The sequence below is a fragment of the Sphaeramia orbicularis genome, chromosome 1 (genome assembly GCF_902148855.1).
Source record: "Sphaeramia orbicularis chromosome 1, fSphaOr1.1, whole genome shotgun sequence".
NCBI classification, from domain to species: Eukaryota; Metazoa; Chordata; class Actinopteri; order Kurtiformes; family Apogonidae; genus Sphaeramia; species Sphaeramia orbicularis.
Window position 1 is genome coordinate 41458225 of NC_043957.1, and position 16792 is coordinate 41475016.

The window sequence follows — 16792 nt, forward strand, 5'->3', positions numbered from 1 at the left end:
ACTTTTATGACTATTTTCTCTTTCCTTTCCAGGTGGCACCTTTGTGTCTGGGCAGAGCTGGTGCATGTGTAGTGGTCATCAGACTCTAACAACACAACTAGTGGCGTACTGCATACAACCTCCTCTTTGACACCACAGCCACGATTTGAGGAGGTGGCACCATGGTCTGTCTACTGTGAGCATGAGATCAACAACCCAAAGCGGAGGAGAGCGATACTAAACATTTCAGGTTTTACACTCTGAGACTGCCATTTATTAGTTGCAACATTTTGGGGATGTTTAGGTTTTACATGTCATGGTTCTGACAAGGTTTTCACATCCTGATACAGAAGTGAAGATGATTAAGAAGAATCTGCTGTGTTCAGTGCCGTGAGCCTGACAAAACAGCTGTCTAACAATTTTTTTCTTGTCTATTTTGTTTCTGAAGACAAGGCGGGGGCAGACACATGAACACACACAAACCAATTCTACGTTGCTGCTTTCAGCTTCTATTTCTGCTGACAGAGAGGTGAGAGAGAAAGAGAGAAATTGTCAAGACTGTTGAGATGCCTTATCATTTTCACTCTCAGTTTTCCGTAACAATGTCTGATACTCTGTATTGATGCTATTTTAATATTATCCCCATTATTCTATGCTGCAGTTGGCAAGTGCTCTCTTGCTCTGTTTCTCTTTCTGGTTCCCACTGACAGGTGAAAAAAACGACTTTGACATAATCAGCACAACCTTATGAACAGCTGCAAGAAACTGAAGCTGTTTTAATCTTTTCAGTCAAAAGCACATAGTCACGTGTGTATGTCATCCACATTGCATCAGCTCACATCTCAAGGGTAAAGTTTACAGTGAAACTGAATTTTTTTTCTTCACTTTTCTGTTACAGGGTATTACTATCCACTTTAAAATCTGACTTTTTATGATTTCTCACTTTTATATAACTGATTAATGGATTACATGCTGTTAGTGTCTCCATAGAAGTAATAACATTAATAACACTGTGGTCCTTTGTTGATCTCTGTAGGGAAACTTTTTCATCTTCCCCCAGAGCACAGGGTCAGCTATTTACAGTTTCATACAGGGTCAGCTGAGCTCTTCTGTCTTCCAGCAACCTTTGTTTTCTCCTCTGCATATGTTTCTCAAGTGTGTACGTGTTCGTGGGTCTGAGCGTTCAGAGATCCTAAGGAGTATATTTTTATCTCAAATGAGAATCGTCCCCCCTTCCTCTCTCCCCATCTTCAATTCCCTGCTGCTTTCTCTTCATCCCCATTTTCACATTTCATCAGCACACATACAATACATGTGCACAAATACCACACACATACACAATCTACACGCTGTTATGTTTTAGAGCAGAATTGGATACCAGTCAAAACGAGGAGCAGACTGTGTAAAGAGACCATGAATTTAATAACGTTGATCCAGCCAGTGTCGACGTTTTGTTTGATGTTGAGTTCAAAGCGTTATTAGATTTGATGCTTCTGCTGCATGCTGAGTATCACGTGAGGGGAAATTAAGTCCTGTGACATTACCTTCTGTTACTACATTTGGTGTCTAGTTTGAGTTACAGAAGCACATTGTAGGTGCTGTACATGTATGTCTGTAATCGAGTATTTTCCGTTTATTTAGTTTTGCTGGTCAGCCCCTGTTTCTGTGTGTGTCTGTGTGTCATGTGCAGAGAGGAAACACTTCTGCCAGTGAGAAGCAAAGCATGCATCCTGTCTGAACTGACCAGATCTGGAGCTAATGTAGCCCCCAGGATACACTTCACAAGCACACACACGGACATCCTACATCCGCATCATCTGCACTGCACACACTCACAAACGCACACATGCACAAAGACACACTTAACCACACAGCTGAAAGCCAAGTGCCCCAGGAGCCGGTGAAGATTGAAAAGCCTCCCAAATTTGCCGGCATGGCATCTAAAAAGCAGACGGGCAGGCTTTGCAGTTTCCCACAGCTGAGCTGATGTTTATTCAAGCCTAATGCACTGCTGCATTATTCTATTTTCATTCCCTTCAAACCTGATGTTTATTTAGAGAGTAATTCTCCTTAGATCAGAGCAGCTGAAATGTGGCACCTCCACTGTGTACATGTTTTATAGGTTAAACATTGGTTAGAATACAGACATTCCAATACAAATTATATATTACTGTATATTTTGTAAATAAGTAAATATACAATCTGTATGTAGTCCAATTACAATACACTGTAATTATATTATGTTGTAGATATGTTGCTGTATACCATGTGCCATTATGTATCTTTTTTTCTACCATGAATTAAGATGATGATGATAATGATGAGGTCTAATAAAATAACCACTGATAAAAAAAAACAAAAGCATACAGCTGTTGATACTTTGTGCTGCTCATCTCCTCTTTTTGTACCATGAATTGTTATACCTCCTCTTTTGCAATATAAATTATGTATGTACAATATATAGTCGTAATATGCTGTTATAGGTCTTTTATACATTAAAGTCAAGGTGTGATATAACACAACAGTGTCTTTTCTTGTATAAAACACTAATGTATAGCAGTTTTGCAATAACAGATAAATCATCTTTATGGTGCAGATGTTTTTTGCAGCCACTTTTCATTTGTCAGAAAAGCATATCTCTTTTTTACATTACAGTGTAAATTTGTGTTTATATGTGGCTCTTATCTCTGTCAGCATCCCCATCAGGGTGGTTTCATTGCTATTCATCCAAGGTTTCTGCCAGACTTATAGCAGGATTTGCTGCTGTGCTATAGCTATGAATTAATTCTCTGAACTGTTTTGAGCCTGAAGGTTAATATAAAACCTCATTATTCTTAAGTGCAGATGCTCTAACTTAAAAGCTGCAGCCTGAGCCAGAGGCTGAGCAGGTTGAGGTGGTAGTTGTGTGAGACAAAGTGTATGAGGAATGCTTACGATTTACAGATTCTTTAACCTCGGGACAGTGGCTGGTGGCCCGTTGATTCACTGTATTTATTGTCCGAGGAGGTTTAAATCCTAACCAGCTTTGACAAACGACTCTGGGCAGTGACACTGAGAAATGATGCCAGTGACCTTGTCTTAACGGCACTCGAGTCCATTATACCTGACAGGAACAAGAGGAAGACAGAAAGTGCTGCACTGTCTGACTCTTCAGATTAGAAAGGCAAGGCTAACCAGTACAGGCATTTACATATTCCCACCACAGTTTCTGTCAAGGGTTATCTGTGGTGCCTCAGTGCACACACGTCTGGTACTGATCTATGTCCAGCATTAGTCTCACTTTTTGTCACACACTGTTTATCTTCATTCTATGTATCTATCTTCAGATTCAATAAAATTACTTTTCAACACTCAATATTATTGTAGCCTCTACAAATTAACATACTTAAAGTCAAATTGTCATTGGTGAGTTTTTCTCATTTTGGTCAATATGTTCTATAAAATATGCAGATTTGAGTTGAGTGAGCATTGCAGACACTCAGGGGCTCTGAAGACATTAGATTGGAAACATGAGATTTTACTGATTTTGTACATATTTAATCAATTAATATTTTATAGGATTGGCTATAAATAATCCAGCAACTGCCAAGCTAACTGTATCAGCACATACACAATCTTTAAAATCCATTGTACCCAGAATATGAGCAATGGAAATAGAATTGTTCACAGTAAATAAATGACTTTGTCTTTCTCAAAAGTATCTCACTTCAGCTTGTAGTAGATTGACTCTCGCTTGGACTTGTCTGTCAAAACCTGTCTGCAAAATCGTTTCCCAGCATGCATTTTTTATTATCTCTCTTTCATCTCTCTGCTCTAATTTTACTATTGTGCTTGGCAATCATACAACAGCTCCCTTCAGTGCATCATAATGAGATGTGACTCAGCAGGGTATGAGAAATATTTGTGTCACCCAGCTGGCATTTTGTTCTAGCTTTCAGGTTGACAGAAAAATACTGTTCTTCTTACATCCGGATAGAAATGTTCTATTTGGTATTTAATTGTGACATTTAATTTCATGTGAAGGACATCATTTTTTTTTTTTTTTTTTTTTTTTGCAAGTGGGCAGTAGGATAGTGGTACTGTAAACCTCTTCAGGACCAAATGTCTCCAGGACAACAGAACAAAAGGATGGAACTGAACACATGTTATGAACACTAAAACAGCAGGCAGAGCAAAAATTGTGCAATAATGCTATCTCCTGGCTGTAAGGTGGAAACACAGTGATGACACTACAGTCTTGTGATTTAACAAATTTGCTGAGGACTGAACACAATTAAGGGCTTTTGTCTTTTTTTGTGCACACTTAGTAATATTGAGCTAGAAAATTGTGCCTAGAGGTTAGCTTTTAACTTAAAACACCAAATAAACACTACAGATTTGCCTCTGGAGTCTGTTGCAAGAGAACAATAATTATCTGTATAGTTTTCATTCTTTTTTTTTTTTTTCTTTATTTAGGTGCAGTGCTTTATTTGACATATTACCTATTTATGCATAGTACTAAATTAGTCAATTCTGGTCTGTGCTCAGAGCATTGTTTCTCTTAAATTGTCCGTTGCATCCAACCGAACCACAATCTGAAACCGGAGAAGTCTGTTTACTGCTTCTGTTTGTCCTCTACATTGTAATTACCACTGGGAAAGTCAAATGACTCCATAGTTTCTTATCATGATTGCTTCTAGCTGTCATTGCACCACAGATTAACTATTTATCAGTAGTCTCTACAGAATGCTAACAAGCAACACTTGGACCTTGGCAACAGATGGGATCATATATAAAGTAGTTGAATAAAACTGTGCATGCTGTTGCTTGGCCACACATAATATTAGTCCATTATTTGCTGGGTTGGCCTCCATAAACATCTAATAAAGTCAGTATTGTATTAACGATCTGCTCTTCCAGTTTACTGCAGCAGTTTACTGTAAAAATCATGTCAGGGGCATGGGCAGATGTAAAGCTCAAATCAGTGCTTTTGACTGTTTTACTGTCTCCATAAAACAACAAACCTTCTCAACAAACACAGCTGGTCGGTATCATACTTAGAAATTTTGCACACGTTTTATACAAAATATAATATAATCCAAAAGACACACTGTATACTGCTCTAAACAGTTTTTCCAGAGAGGGAAGGAGGAATGATGAGACTTTTGAACTGCTGTAGATACAATAAGATGTAGACTTCAAATAAAAAGATTTCTAATAAGACCTGTAAGCTTTATGAAATGTCATACCCCTCAAAAAATGAATGAAATAAATAAAATGAAAGCCAGATGGATGGATGGATGGATAGATAGATAGATAGATAGATAGATAGATAGATAGATAGATAGATAGATAGATAGATAGATAGATAGATAGATAGATAGATAGATAGATTTTATTTTATTTTATTTTATTTTATTTTTCCGCCACACACGGCTGTTGCTGTCATAGCAACGGTTGCTAGAGAGTGAAGCATTGTGGGATACATACAAGCGTTTTTATCGGAGAGGCTTCATCGTTTCACCCCTTAAAAACCAAACACCTTTAAAATGAAGGTTGGTACCAGCGAAAGACTTTAAATGCGGGAGTTTTTTTTCTCTTTGTGTAAATTTAGGGCTGAGTTCGTTCCCATGATTCTAATGACTTAGGTATTAGCTAAGTCGGGTTAGCCGGATGCTACTCGCTAACGGTGTTGCTAATGTGATGTTAACTTGTAGATAGGCAACATAACCACGGATTTCACTGATTAAACTGAAGGAGGAATCATGCTCGTACATACTGTGTAAGAATAATGTGCATTCAGTGAGCTTAGTCGGGTAAATGTATTAATGAACACTAAGTCTAATGTCTAACTTACTTAGCTATGGCACATTTTTATTTTACTCTAAGCACAACAGTCTCCTTTGCACTGAGTCCTTGTGGAAAGTTAAGTGTTTTTTTACGATTGTGTTTTACTCTTGTGTTTTTACCACTGTTTGTTTTGAAGTTTGTGAATACTGCTGGAACCTGTAAATTTCCCTATGGGAAGAATAAAGTATCTATCTATCTATCTATCTATCTATCTATCTATCTATCTATCTATCTATTTTGATGGGGTTTTTTTGTTTATTTGACTGTCTAAATAATCCATCTCCTGTAGTTGCCTACACGTACATAACTGACATTTGTAGAACCCCTACCATCGATAAAGTTCATTTTTGAGGCTTGCTGAATTGTAAGTTTTCCGTTTTTGCCTTTTCTCTCAGATGCACTATACAGTGAGATTTGTGTCAGTCTGATAATGACAAGTCAGACTGACAAAAGTTTAAGTAGCAACTAAATGCTGTGATTGAGATTTCACTAGAAACCTTCCATTCATCACTGAAAACATGAATTGAGAGAAGATCACTTGTGTTTCTAGAATGTTTTCGTCCTTGCGGACAAAGCTTGGCAGGATCTAGTCTTCTGTATAAGTGGCAGAAAAGTCTTGGCAATTACATCGCTGTTGCAGGGTGAGTGAATTGTGGCAGTTTAATGCAATATTTGAAGAATTGACTCCACCCTGTACAAGCTTTACAGTTGCTGAATAACTTAAATGTGCATTATATTTCCTGTCTAATCTTTCAGACATGACAACTCAGTGAAAATATTTGATCGACATGGACACAAATGGACTGAACTCAACCTTCCAGGGTAACTGGAAGAGCATATCTGTTGGTAATTTAGTTAATCAGTATGTATAAATTCCTTTATGCGTCTCACTGTGTTTCTTCTGCTTCCCCAAAGGCGCTGTGTGGGAATGGACTGGGATAAAGATGGGGACATTCTGGCAGTGATAGCTGCAAAATCTGGTTCCATCTACCTGTGGGATGCCAGCGTCAACAAAACATCCCAGATAAGATAGCGGCATGAGGTGCAATAAATCAGTTATTTTTCCTAGAGAGCGGTTGTGATGGGTGTCAGTCTCAGTGTCTATCTTAATTCAGTATCATAGTATAGTTCACTATTTGTCATGACTTCTTACACTTATGTCCTGTGGCTGATATTTCAGAGATCAAATGCCTTCATATTATGTCAAGACTGGCCCTCTGTGGCAGTTGGGACAGTCAAGGAAACCTGTTGATTACAATCAACAAAACATCACGCAAAATCCCTGTTTTAGGTACAACACATATTATGACATAACTGGTCAGATACTTTGTAATGTTTATTTTATTCTTTTCTGTTAATGTCTCCATTATCCCTACCCTTTTCCACAACACATTCTAGGTAAACACACCAAAAAGATCACCTGCGGGTGCTGGAGTACACAGAATATTCTGGCTCTGGGAAGTGATGACAACACTCTGAGTATCAGTAATCATGAGGGGGACACCATCAGACAGGTAGCCACATATTTATGTGCACATATTATATAAACCAGCGTAATATTGACCTCACTTTGCAACAAATTAGTGTTGTTCTTTTTTTTAATTATTGCTTTTTTTTAATCAACATATTGGACAGAATTGTGACAGACCTTGAACTCTTAAGTTTGTAGATCATTTACAGTAATTCTACAGTGGACATACTGTGTGTTTCACAAAAGTCGAAAAAAGAAGTCAACACAAATGAACAGCAGAGACAGAGTAATAATAATTGGATGGAAACCAAATTGGTAAATGGATACATTTCACCTTTGTTAACTTTTTGCAGACAGCTTTGCATGGTGAGCCAGCTGAAGTTTTCTTTTCTTTGATGAAAACAGATGAAAGATCCTCCCAAGGAGAGAACACTGTAAGTTTGTGTGTTTCTAAAATTATTTATTTTCACATATTTAAAATTTCAAGGTCAAATGTCCTTGTTGATGTTACTGTAGAAATAAAATAAAGGTTTCCAGACCAGATAAGGCTTTACTTTTTAACAGAAATGTAGCATTCACACTCGATGTAATGTTTAATTGATGTGGATGAAGAAGAATTTTACCGTGTTGTAACTTTTGATTCTATAGGTGAGTATATCAGTGGACAAGAGGATCCTAATTCTTTTCAACATCAACGACCCAGAAAACCGGATAGAACTGACCTTTCAGCGACACTATGGAAGTATTGTGTCCTACCGCTGGTACTGTACACTTCCACACATTGGATACACAACCAAATATAGCACCAAACCATACTATTCTAAGATTTGTATTTAAAATAAGTTTCCCCTCCTGCTCGTCTTTTCCAGGTATGGGGATGGGTACATACCTCATTGGTTTTCCCATGGATACTTTGTGGTTATTTCTACCCACATCAGGGAGATAGGCCAGGAGCTCTATCAAGCCCGTAACCATAAGGACAGCCTCAACAGTGTGGCCATTTCATCGGCATTAAATAAGGCTGCCTTCTGCGGGGACAACACGTATGCTCGTGCTTATCGAAGATTCAACTCAGCAGTCATTTTGTTCAGTGTGTGTGTATGGTGTGAAATAAGTCATGTTTCTTGTTTCAGTATAAAGATACATGAGCTCCCAGAAATCAAAGATATCAGCAATATAATTTGGTCTGGATGATGAGAATAAAGGTGAGATGAGATCATTTTTTGTTCCAGCATCTAGTTTTTAAAAATCAATCCTGAACATGTTAGTTATTTTTCCTACATCTGCCCTTTTCTTTTCTAGGTCTTGACCAACTCAGCTGGACAGATGATGGTCAGTTGCTGGCGGTTTCCACCCAAAAAAGGGGCACTCCATGTCTTCCTGACTAAGCTGCCTATCCTTGGTGACAGCTTTGGTACCCGGACGGCTTACCTGACATCCCTGCTGGAGGTCACTGTGTCTAACCAAGTGGAGGGGGTGAGGACATTTAGTCTGACACCTACGTACACAGTCGATGATAAATTAAAGGAAATAACTAAATAAATTGTCACCACATGCTGCCAGAACAACTTCATTGTACCTTGGCATTGATTCTTTGAGTCTCTGAACTCTGTTTGGGTGGATAAAACCCATTCTTGCAAAAGATATTCCCTTGTCTGGCAATTTGATAAAGTAGGTGGAGAGTGATGTCCCACCAGATTAATTAGTTGAATGAGCCTTTTGTCCAGGAGATTGAGAAAGGATTTTTTATGAAATTCTTGCCAATAAAACTCCTTTTTAGGAGAGTCCTGTGGCCATAGAGGTAGAAGTACAGCCCACTTTCATTGCAGTAGGACCCTCTCATGTGGCTGTTGGAATGAACAACAGAGCCTGGTTCTATGCATTGACGGACCGAGAGCCTGGTATGTGTTAACTGTTAACACTCTGTGTGTGAAATGTAAATGTTTGTGTTATATTTGAAGTTGAGTCATCTTTGCATCACTAAACTGTTCATTGTGTCGCACAGGTTTCACCAAGTTGAAAGACATTGAGTATTTGGGTACGATTGCCAGTATGTGCCTCAACTCAGACTATGCAGCGGCTCTATTTGAGGGAAAAGTGCAGTTACACATGGTGAGTTATTTCATGTGAAGGTATCAGTATTTCTTCATAACTTGATCTTTTGTAGGCTAGTTGATGTAGATCTTTGTTTTTGTTGTAGATTGAAGGCAAAGACCAGGAGGAGAAGAGGCAGATGAAGTGTTTCCAGATGATGACAGAAAAGGACGGATCCTTGTCATGCTCTCACCACAGATTTCCTTTACTACAGCACAGATGTAAGCTCAAGGATGGCATGCTAAAATGTCTCTCATTTACTGATCCCCATTTTTTCTTGTCAATTCTTTCATAATGAATGTTTTCTTTCTTCTCACAGTTAGGTAATGTGGTGTGTTTCTTGGTGGAGGATGGGAAACATTGAACACTTATAACCACAACGTTGGAGTAAGGAAAGTTTTCCTGACATAAATGGCACACGGCTTGTTTTATCGATGACAAGAATGGCGGCTTCCTGCTCTCTCCTGTGAGTCTGACAGTCTGATTGTCTGTTAGAATTAGATGAATGTGAGAACGTGGCTTAATTTGAGCCGGATCCAGCCAGATCGGGGTCCGGCACCTCCAGTGTTGGATCCAGAACCTATTTCATTTGATCCAGCAACTCTATGAAAAAATATATAGCCTAAATGAAAAAAAATATTTATTGTTATCTGGTTAATCTTTATTCCCCATCGAAGTTACACAAAATCTTGTTTTCAGATGCATTTTAAGGTAAATTTTAAGGGAAGCACACACGTAACAGGGACAGTCTAAAACACATAATGTAAAAACCTTAACGTAGCTTCATGTCCGAAAACAGTGGTCATCACCAACTTATGCATGGACATCTCTAATCATGTCCACTTTCACCTCTGCAAAAATCAAAATGAAACCCCAATACTAATGGATGCTGTCCGCATTGAGCCTTATTTTTCTGTTAATAAAACATTTCCCTTTAGCACTGTGCATTTTAGTCCTGTCATTCACTCCGTCTTGACAATTTGTATACAAAAGAGAAAGAGAGAGAGAAAGAGAATTTATTAAATTTTGCGATGATTGATTGCAGTTTTCAGACATTGAGCTTTTTTACATTAAGCGTTTTCGACTGACCCTGTTACCCCCCACCCTGTTTTGAGTCAGCGGATCCACCCCCCCCTCTACGTTCTGGCACCTCCCACTTTACACATTAAGCACTATATATATGGTTTTGTTGAAACGTACATACAAACATGCAGACACTCATAAGTGTTTAATATATGTTTGTGTTCATCCAGGCGACAGATTCCTGCTTTGAGATCCCAAACTTCTCACCCACCATACAGGAGTGCTTTGGGACAACTGGCATGTGGATAGAGGAGTGTTTGTAGCCTATAATGATGACAAAGTCTACACCTATGGCCTTGCACAAAACCACAATATATGGTAAAGAAATCCACACATATACATGCATGTCACTTCAACCTCTGTTTATTACTTTTTGGTCGCTGATGTTGTCCTCAAACATTATGTCATGTAAAAGTAGGGACAGAGATAACAATGCACTATGTAAATTTCCTCCCCTATCTTTAAGGGCCACAGGTGGTGTTGGTGGGGAGCACTCCACTCCTCTATTCCCAGAAGCCTTTGCTGTTATACAATGGAGAGCTGACCTTGTCAGACAACGAGTGGCAAACTAGTGAGGTGGGCCCTGAGCACACACTCCTTCCTCAAGCGCAAAAAACGGCGCACCAGTAGATTCACAAGAGCAAAGTATGCAGCTCAGCCAAGCTCTCATGCTCAAGAGGTCTGTCACGTTGCTCGTGTTGTCTGAGTTAGTGTTTGAGAGGCCCCGTAGTGACTCCAGTCTGTAGTTGGTTTTAGTAGTTGCTATACTCTTTCTAGATACTGCAGGTATGCTAATAATGTATAATGTGGAAAGATGTGTATGTAATTATAAGCTAAGTGATTTGTAATATTGGGGGGAAAAAAATGCAGGACAGGCCTTTATTCAACTATTTTAATTTTGTAAAGGGCATTTGCAGCAGAAGGCAATGACACAGACTGGATTGGGTTTGTGATGTGTTCATTTCTGTTCAGGTTCCATGAAGCCTGGTATCTGTGTAAATCATACAAATGCAGACAAAGACTGGGCTGAGTTAGGCAAAGCTTGTCCTCATCCACATGGAGGTAGAGCTGGCCATCAGGTCTACCGCATGAGTGGCAACGTAGGCATGGTCATGTCACTGCAGAGCATCCATGTACGTGCAAACTAACTGATAATTAACACTGTTTAGAGGATGTTCTGATCATTCATGCACATTTCATTTTTCTCCCGGTCATTTCAGGGAATAGAAGATAGGAATTTACTGGCAGGCCATTTGGCCATGTTTTTGGATGAATACAACCTTGCTCAGGACCTTTATCTTTCCTCAAGCTGCCCAATTGCTGCTCTGGAGGTAACAAAACACAACTTTTGTAAACTTTTTGAAGTAGCCAAAGTTTGTCTTGTATTATTACTGACTCCTTTTGACTTTATTATTATGTGTTTAATACTCCAATATTGAGCTGTAGGTTTAAATTCAAGCTGATATCCTCAGCTCACACTTACTCTGTGTGCATTAGATGAGGAGGGACCTGTTGCATTGGGACAGCGCTCTCATGTTAGCCAAGCGCCTAGCAGAAGATCAGATTCCATTTATATCTAAGGAATTGCAGTCCACCTGGAGTTTATGTAAGTACACACATGAAGTTTCCAGAAGGAATCTTTGTACACAGTTGCTAAACTTCTCTGTCTTCCAGTGGAGACTATGTCAATGCTCTGGCACACTATGAGAAAGGCATGACACGCACCAATGACAGTAAGTATTTGATCTCTTATCTGTGATGATATTACTAAAATAAGTGAACAAATCTTATACATGCATTAATTCAAGGTTTTCAATCCCATTTGTACTTTATGTTGCATTGTTCTATCCTTGCTGTGCAGGAACATGATGAGGTGTGTCAGGCAGGTGTAGCCAGGATGTCCATCCGGATGGGTGATATCAGGAGAGGAGCGGCTCAGGCTATTTCAACACCCAAGCAGAGTCCTCAAGAAGGAATGTGGAGCCATACTTGAGAGCTGAAGGTACAGAGAACACCTGTATATGTTGTCATGCCAAGGTACATAAGCAGTACATAAAATGGCTAGTAAAGCTGTTGTGTTTCATTTGGTTGTGAGACAGCGACTGTTTATATCTTTTTTTGTTTGTTTTGTTTTATCCAACATTTAGCAATTCTCTGAGGCTGCTCGCTCTATGAAACAAGGCCAGTACTATGACAAGGCCGCATCAGTCTACATTCGGTGTAAAAACTGGTAAGAAAAACACACATCAAAGTTAGAAAACCTGCAACTTTTTTGTGTCAGCCTCTTTGTGTCTTTATTTCATGGTTTCGTCCTCTATTTCAGGGCAAAGGTGGGTGAGTTGCTCCCACACGTCTCTTCTCCAAAACATCCACCTCCAATACGCAAAGGCCCAGGAGGCAGATGGCAAGTAGGTTCTACACTTTTGTCTTTTTGCCTCTGAGAGGACAAAATTAAAATAAACTTAAATGGAGGCCAGAGTAACATGTGCCATGTGCACCAGGTATAAGGACGCAGCTCAAAGCTTATGAAAGCGCGAAAGACTGGGATAACATGATCCGCGTACTGTTGGACCATCTGAACAACCCAGAGGATGCCGTTCGCATTGTCAGGGAGACGCAGAGCATCGATGGAGCAAAGATGGTTGCCAGGTAAGATTAACAAGGAACACCAAGATGTACCACTTCATTACGAGCAGAATCAGCAGGTTTAACAGGCTGTCAAATGTAGGAGGAATGGATGACATGAAATAGATTTACAGACATTGTATTCTTGTACTCCATGAACCACAAATATTGGGGGAAAACATAAATTCTGATCGCAATTTTCACTGAAGCTTTGAAATGTCTTCTTGTGTCCAGCCTAAAAGTCAAAAAGCGTCAAATGTCAAATCATGACAAAGATAATAAAAAAAGAAAGTCAACCAAATGCGTTCATTTCTTATCTGCTTACCTCAGCTCTAATTTTAATTTTGCAGTTACCTTTAACACCTTTCCTTGTGTTTCAGGTTCTTCCTGCGGTTGAATGACTACGGTTCTGCTATCCATTTCCTGGTTCTGTCTCAGTGTAATGATGAAGCCTTCCAGCTGGCTCAGCAACATGGACAGATGGAGGTCTACGCAGACATCATTGGTCAGTCTGTGTGAATGGATAGTACACTGCATGGAAACAAAAATAAGTGCTTCATTCATGTCACTGCAGTTGACCGGTGAAATTGAGTTAAATGATGTGTGTTGTTCAGGCTCTGAGGCGACACAGGAGGATTACCAGAGCATCGCCCTCTACTTTGAGGGGGAGAAGAAACACCTGTTGGCTGGAAAGTTCTTTCAGAAATGTGGCCAGTACAGCAGAGTAAGAGCTCTGTCAATATGAGGATTATTTCAGGTTTCAAAGGATTCGGACAAACTGTCAGTGTTGTCTTCTTCTTCTCTTAGGCGTTGAAGCACTTCCTGAAATGTCCAAACACTGAAGATAACTTGGCTGTTGAGATGGCAATAGAGACGGTGAGAGCTGTTGTTAATCAGACTGTCCTGATGCATAGTCTGAGATCATTTAGATTTTAATGGAGTCTTTTTTTGAGTGTATTTCAGGTGGGCCAAGCCAAAGACAACTCTCTGACCAATCAGCTGATAGATTACCTGATGGGAGAGAGTGATGGTATGCCAAAGGTAACCAATGGGCTGCAGCTCCACTCATTCCTGGCTATACTTTGCAGTACCTCAGTATTTCTGGTGTAAAACATTACTTACATTTATTAAGTACTGATTTTTCTTTTCAATATCTGTCTTGGGGAGCCTGGTAGCTTATTAGACTTAGGTAGAGTCTAAACATCATGTTCAGTGCAGCCATCATGTAGAAGTTTGTCATGTATAAGTTTTCCTCAGATTTTTTCTTTTAACCTCCTAAGACCCAGCTATGGGTTTTCAGTCCACATTTGTGGACAAGTGTTTCACAACTTATACAAAAAAAAAGAAAACTGTCCACCACAAAGGACATTCCATAAAAATTTAAAAAAAACTGCGTCTGAAAAAACTGTTGCATCATAATGTTTCCAGTATATAGGCACTTATTTAATAAAAAACAAAAAAAGCTCGTACTTTGCTGACATTTCTTGGGTCTCAGGAGGTTAAATGTAGCTGAGGAGCTTCCAGTTGTATCTTTAAAGCTGAAACAGATATTGATTTGATAACAAGTGTCATTAATCCGTCATTGATTTTTTTTTTTTCCCCTTTGTAGGATGCCAAGTACCTGTTTCGTTTGTACATGGCTCTGCAGCAGTACAGAGAGGCTGCTCGCACCGCCATCATCATCGCCAGAGAAGAGCAGTGTGCAGGTACAAATATCATCACTCAAAAACTTAAGCTGGAGAGCTTTAACAGCAGCAGAAGGTATGTGGTACATATGTTGTAGGATTTCTTAACATCTGTAACTTTATTATTCTAACAGGGAACTACCGTAACGCCCACGATGTCCTGTTTAGTATGTACACTGAGCTACAGGCCCAGAAAATTAAAATACCTGCTGAGATGGCCACCAATCTCATGATCCTCCACTCCTACCTATTAGTCAAGGTCAGCTGTTTGTCCTCTGCATGCACTCACAAAGGAATCAGATGCTTCATGTGTTAACGTCACCAACTAAAAAAGTGTAAAAAGACTTGATCGGAGTTTGTGTTCCAGCTGTAACCTTGAACCGTCTTTCATGTAGATCCATGTAAAAAGAGGAGATCACCTAAAGGGGCGCGCATGCTCATTCGTGTTAGCAACAATATCAGCAAATTTCCTGCACGTGAGTTGATGAAGGGAGTTTTGTTTCAACATCAATAACAATAAATGTCATTTAAGCTCAGATGTCCTGATGTTTTTGTTTGTTGTGCAGATGTGGTTCCCATTCTGACATCAGCTGTCATTGAATGCCACCGTGCCGGCTTGAAGGACTCGGCCTTCAGCTTTGCCGCCATGTTAATGAGACCAGAGTACCGCAACGACATCGACCAGAAATACAGGAAGAAGATAGAGGCTATGGTTCGGTGAGTGAGCACATCTTTTGTCTCCCGTTTTACTCCCTTCTTCCCTCAACCTTTCTGTTTGACTTGTCTATCTATCTGAACCACAGACGTCCAGATACCTCGGAGCTGGAAGAAGAGACGACTCCGTGTCCCTTCTGTGGTTTCCAGTTACCACAGAATGAACTGCTGTGCATCTCCTGCAAGAACAACCTGCCTTACTGCATCGCCACGGGTCGGCACATGCTCAAAGAGGACTGGTCCATTTGTCCTCACTGCGAATTCCCTGCTCTCTACTCACAGTTCATCCTGTAAGTAATAAACATTTATCTGCTGGAAACCACAATAAATATTCATAAGACAAAATACAGAGCAGGTTGTCATTTTGTATAACACTGTAAGATGAGTTTTCTGGTGAACCTGAAAGGACAAAAATACAGACAAATCTAAGTAACAGTTTCATGTGCCCAGAAATATTTTAGCTAAAACACATTCAGATAACACCAGTTGCTAGTTTAATTCTTAAACAAAAAAATGTTTTAAGTTGAGTCTTGTTTTGACATCTCTCATTCGTCACCACATCTACTGAAACTGTTTTGTGCCTTCAGGTTGCTGGAGACTGAAGCCGTGTGTCCCATGTGTTCAGAGACTCTGAGCGTCCAACAGGTCAAGAAAATCTCAGATTGTTCCAAATACCTACAACCTGATGAACCAGATCAGTGAAAAGTATGTATGTCCATGATCTGTGCAAATACATAAAATATATGTGTGCAGCTTTTAGAGTTGAAGAAAACATTGAAGTAACAGTTAAACTGACACTTGGCAAACAGAAATTTTGTATTTATCTTTAGGCAAAACTGTCTTTTTGAGCAAATGCTTCATTTTGTAAAGGTTTTTTCGGTCAAGAGATTTTTTTTAAAAATTGTTTACCTGTAATTATAAATATATGTGAATATTTAAATAAAATTTCTCAATGTTTGTAAACAAACCATTCAAAGGTTGTCACTCTTTAACTGAGTGAAAAGAAATATATTATTTCTTGATTTTTTGATAGCAGTTATGTTCACAAACTTAAATAAACTCATCTGCACATCTTACGACTTTAAGGGAAGGTTCTATGTAAACAGGGCTGAGGCAGCACACAGCAAAAAGGACCATGTTTATATCTACAACCACAAATGTTCCTAATGTGACGACCAAAAAGTGCACATAGGAAAATACAGGCAAAGGTCTCTCCAGGTAAATACACCACCATACATGATGGTGGAGAGGGATATGATTCAATTTTTTTTTTTTTAAAAACATGTTATATTTCACCTTTATGGAAGCTTTG

At 39.3% G+C, this 16792-nt stretch overlaps 2 protein-coding genes across 2 annotated transcripts in view; both read left to right on the forward strand.

Moving 5' to 3' along the window:
- Positions 1-2496, forward strand: part of klhl5 (kelch-like family member 5) — a 30441-nt gene extending 27945 nt beyond the window's left edge. Inside the window, 1 exon segment of the mRNA XM_030131926.1 lies at positions 33-2496. Within this exon segment, the coding sequence (XP_029987786.1) occupies positions 33-89 (57 nt within the window). The 3' untranslated portion in view covers positions 90-2496.
- Positions 1826-16414, forward strand: wdr19 (WD repeat domain 19). The gene is given in 55 exon segments (XM_030131938.1): positions 1826-1934; positions 6204-6215; positions 6359-6449; positions 6565-6630; positions 6724-6835; positions 6837-6850; positions 6989-7039; positions 7041-7099; positions 7207-7322; positions 7633-7713; positions 7928-8040; positions 8149-8322; positions 8413-8461; positions 8463-8484; positions 8582-8637; positions 8639-8755; positions 9060-9180; positions 9285-9391; positions 9480-9516; positions 9519-9551; positions 9554-9594; positions 9693-9720; positions 9723-9767; positions 9770-9796; positions 9799-9839; positions 10627-10669; positions 10672-10748; positions 10750-10774; positions 10923-11002; positions 11004-11087; positions 11089-11135; positions 11429-11459; positions 11461-11589; positions 11677-11787; positions 11954-12038; positions 12041-12062; positions 12131-12189; positions 12313-12401; positions 12403-12457; positions 12602-12686; positions 12780-12822; positions 12824-12864; positions 12958-12976; positions 12978-13105; positions 13462-13586; positions 13696-13805; positions 13889-13957; positions 14045-14122; positions 14691-14787; positions 14901-15025; positions 15162-15183; positions 15186-15242; positions 15333-15483; positions 15570-15770; positions 16068-16414. Coding segments are annotated over 55 exon segments (4125 nt in total). The 3' UTR covers positions 16183-16414.
- The last annotated feature ends 378 nt before the right edge of the window (positions 16415-16792 follow it).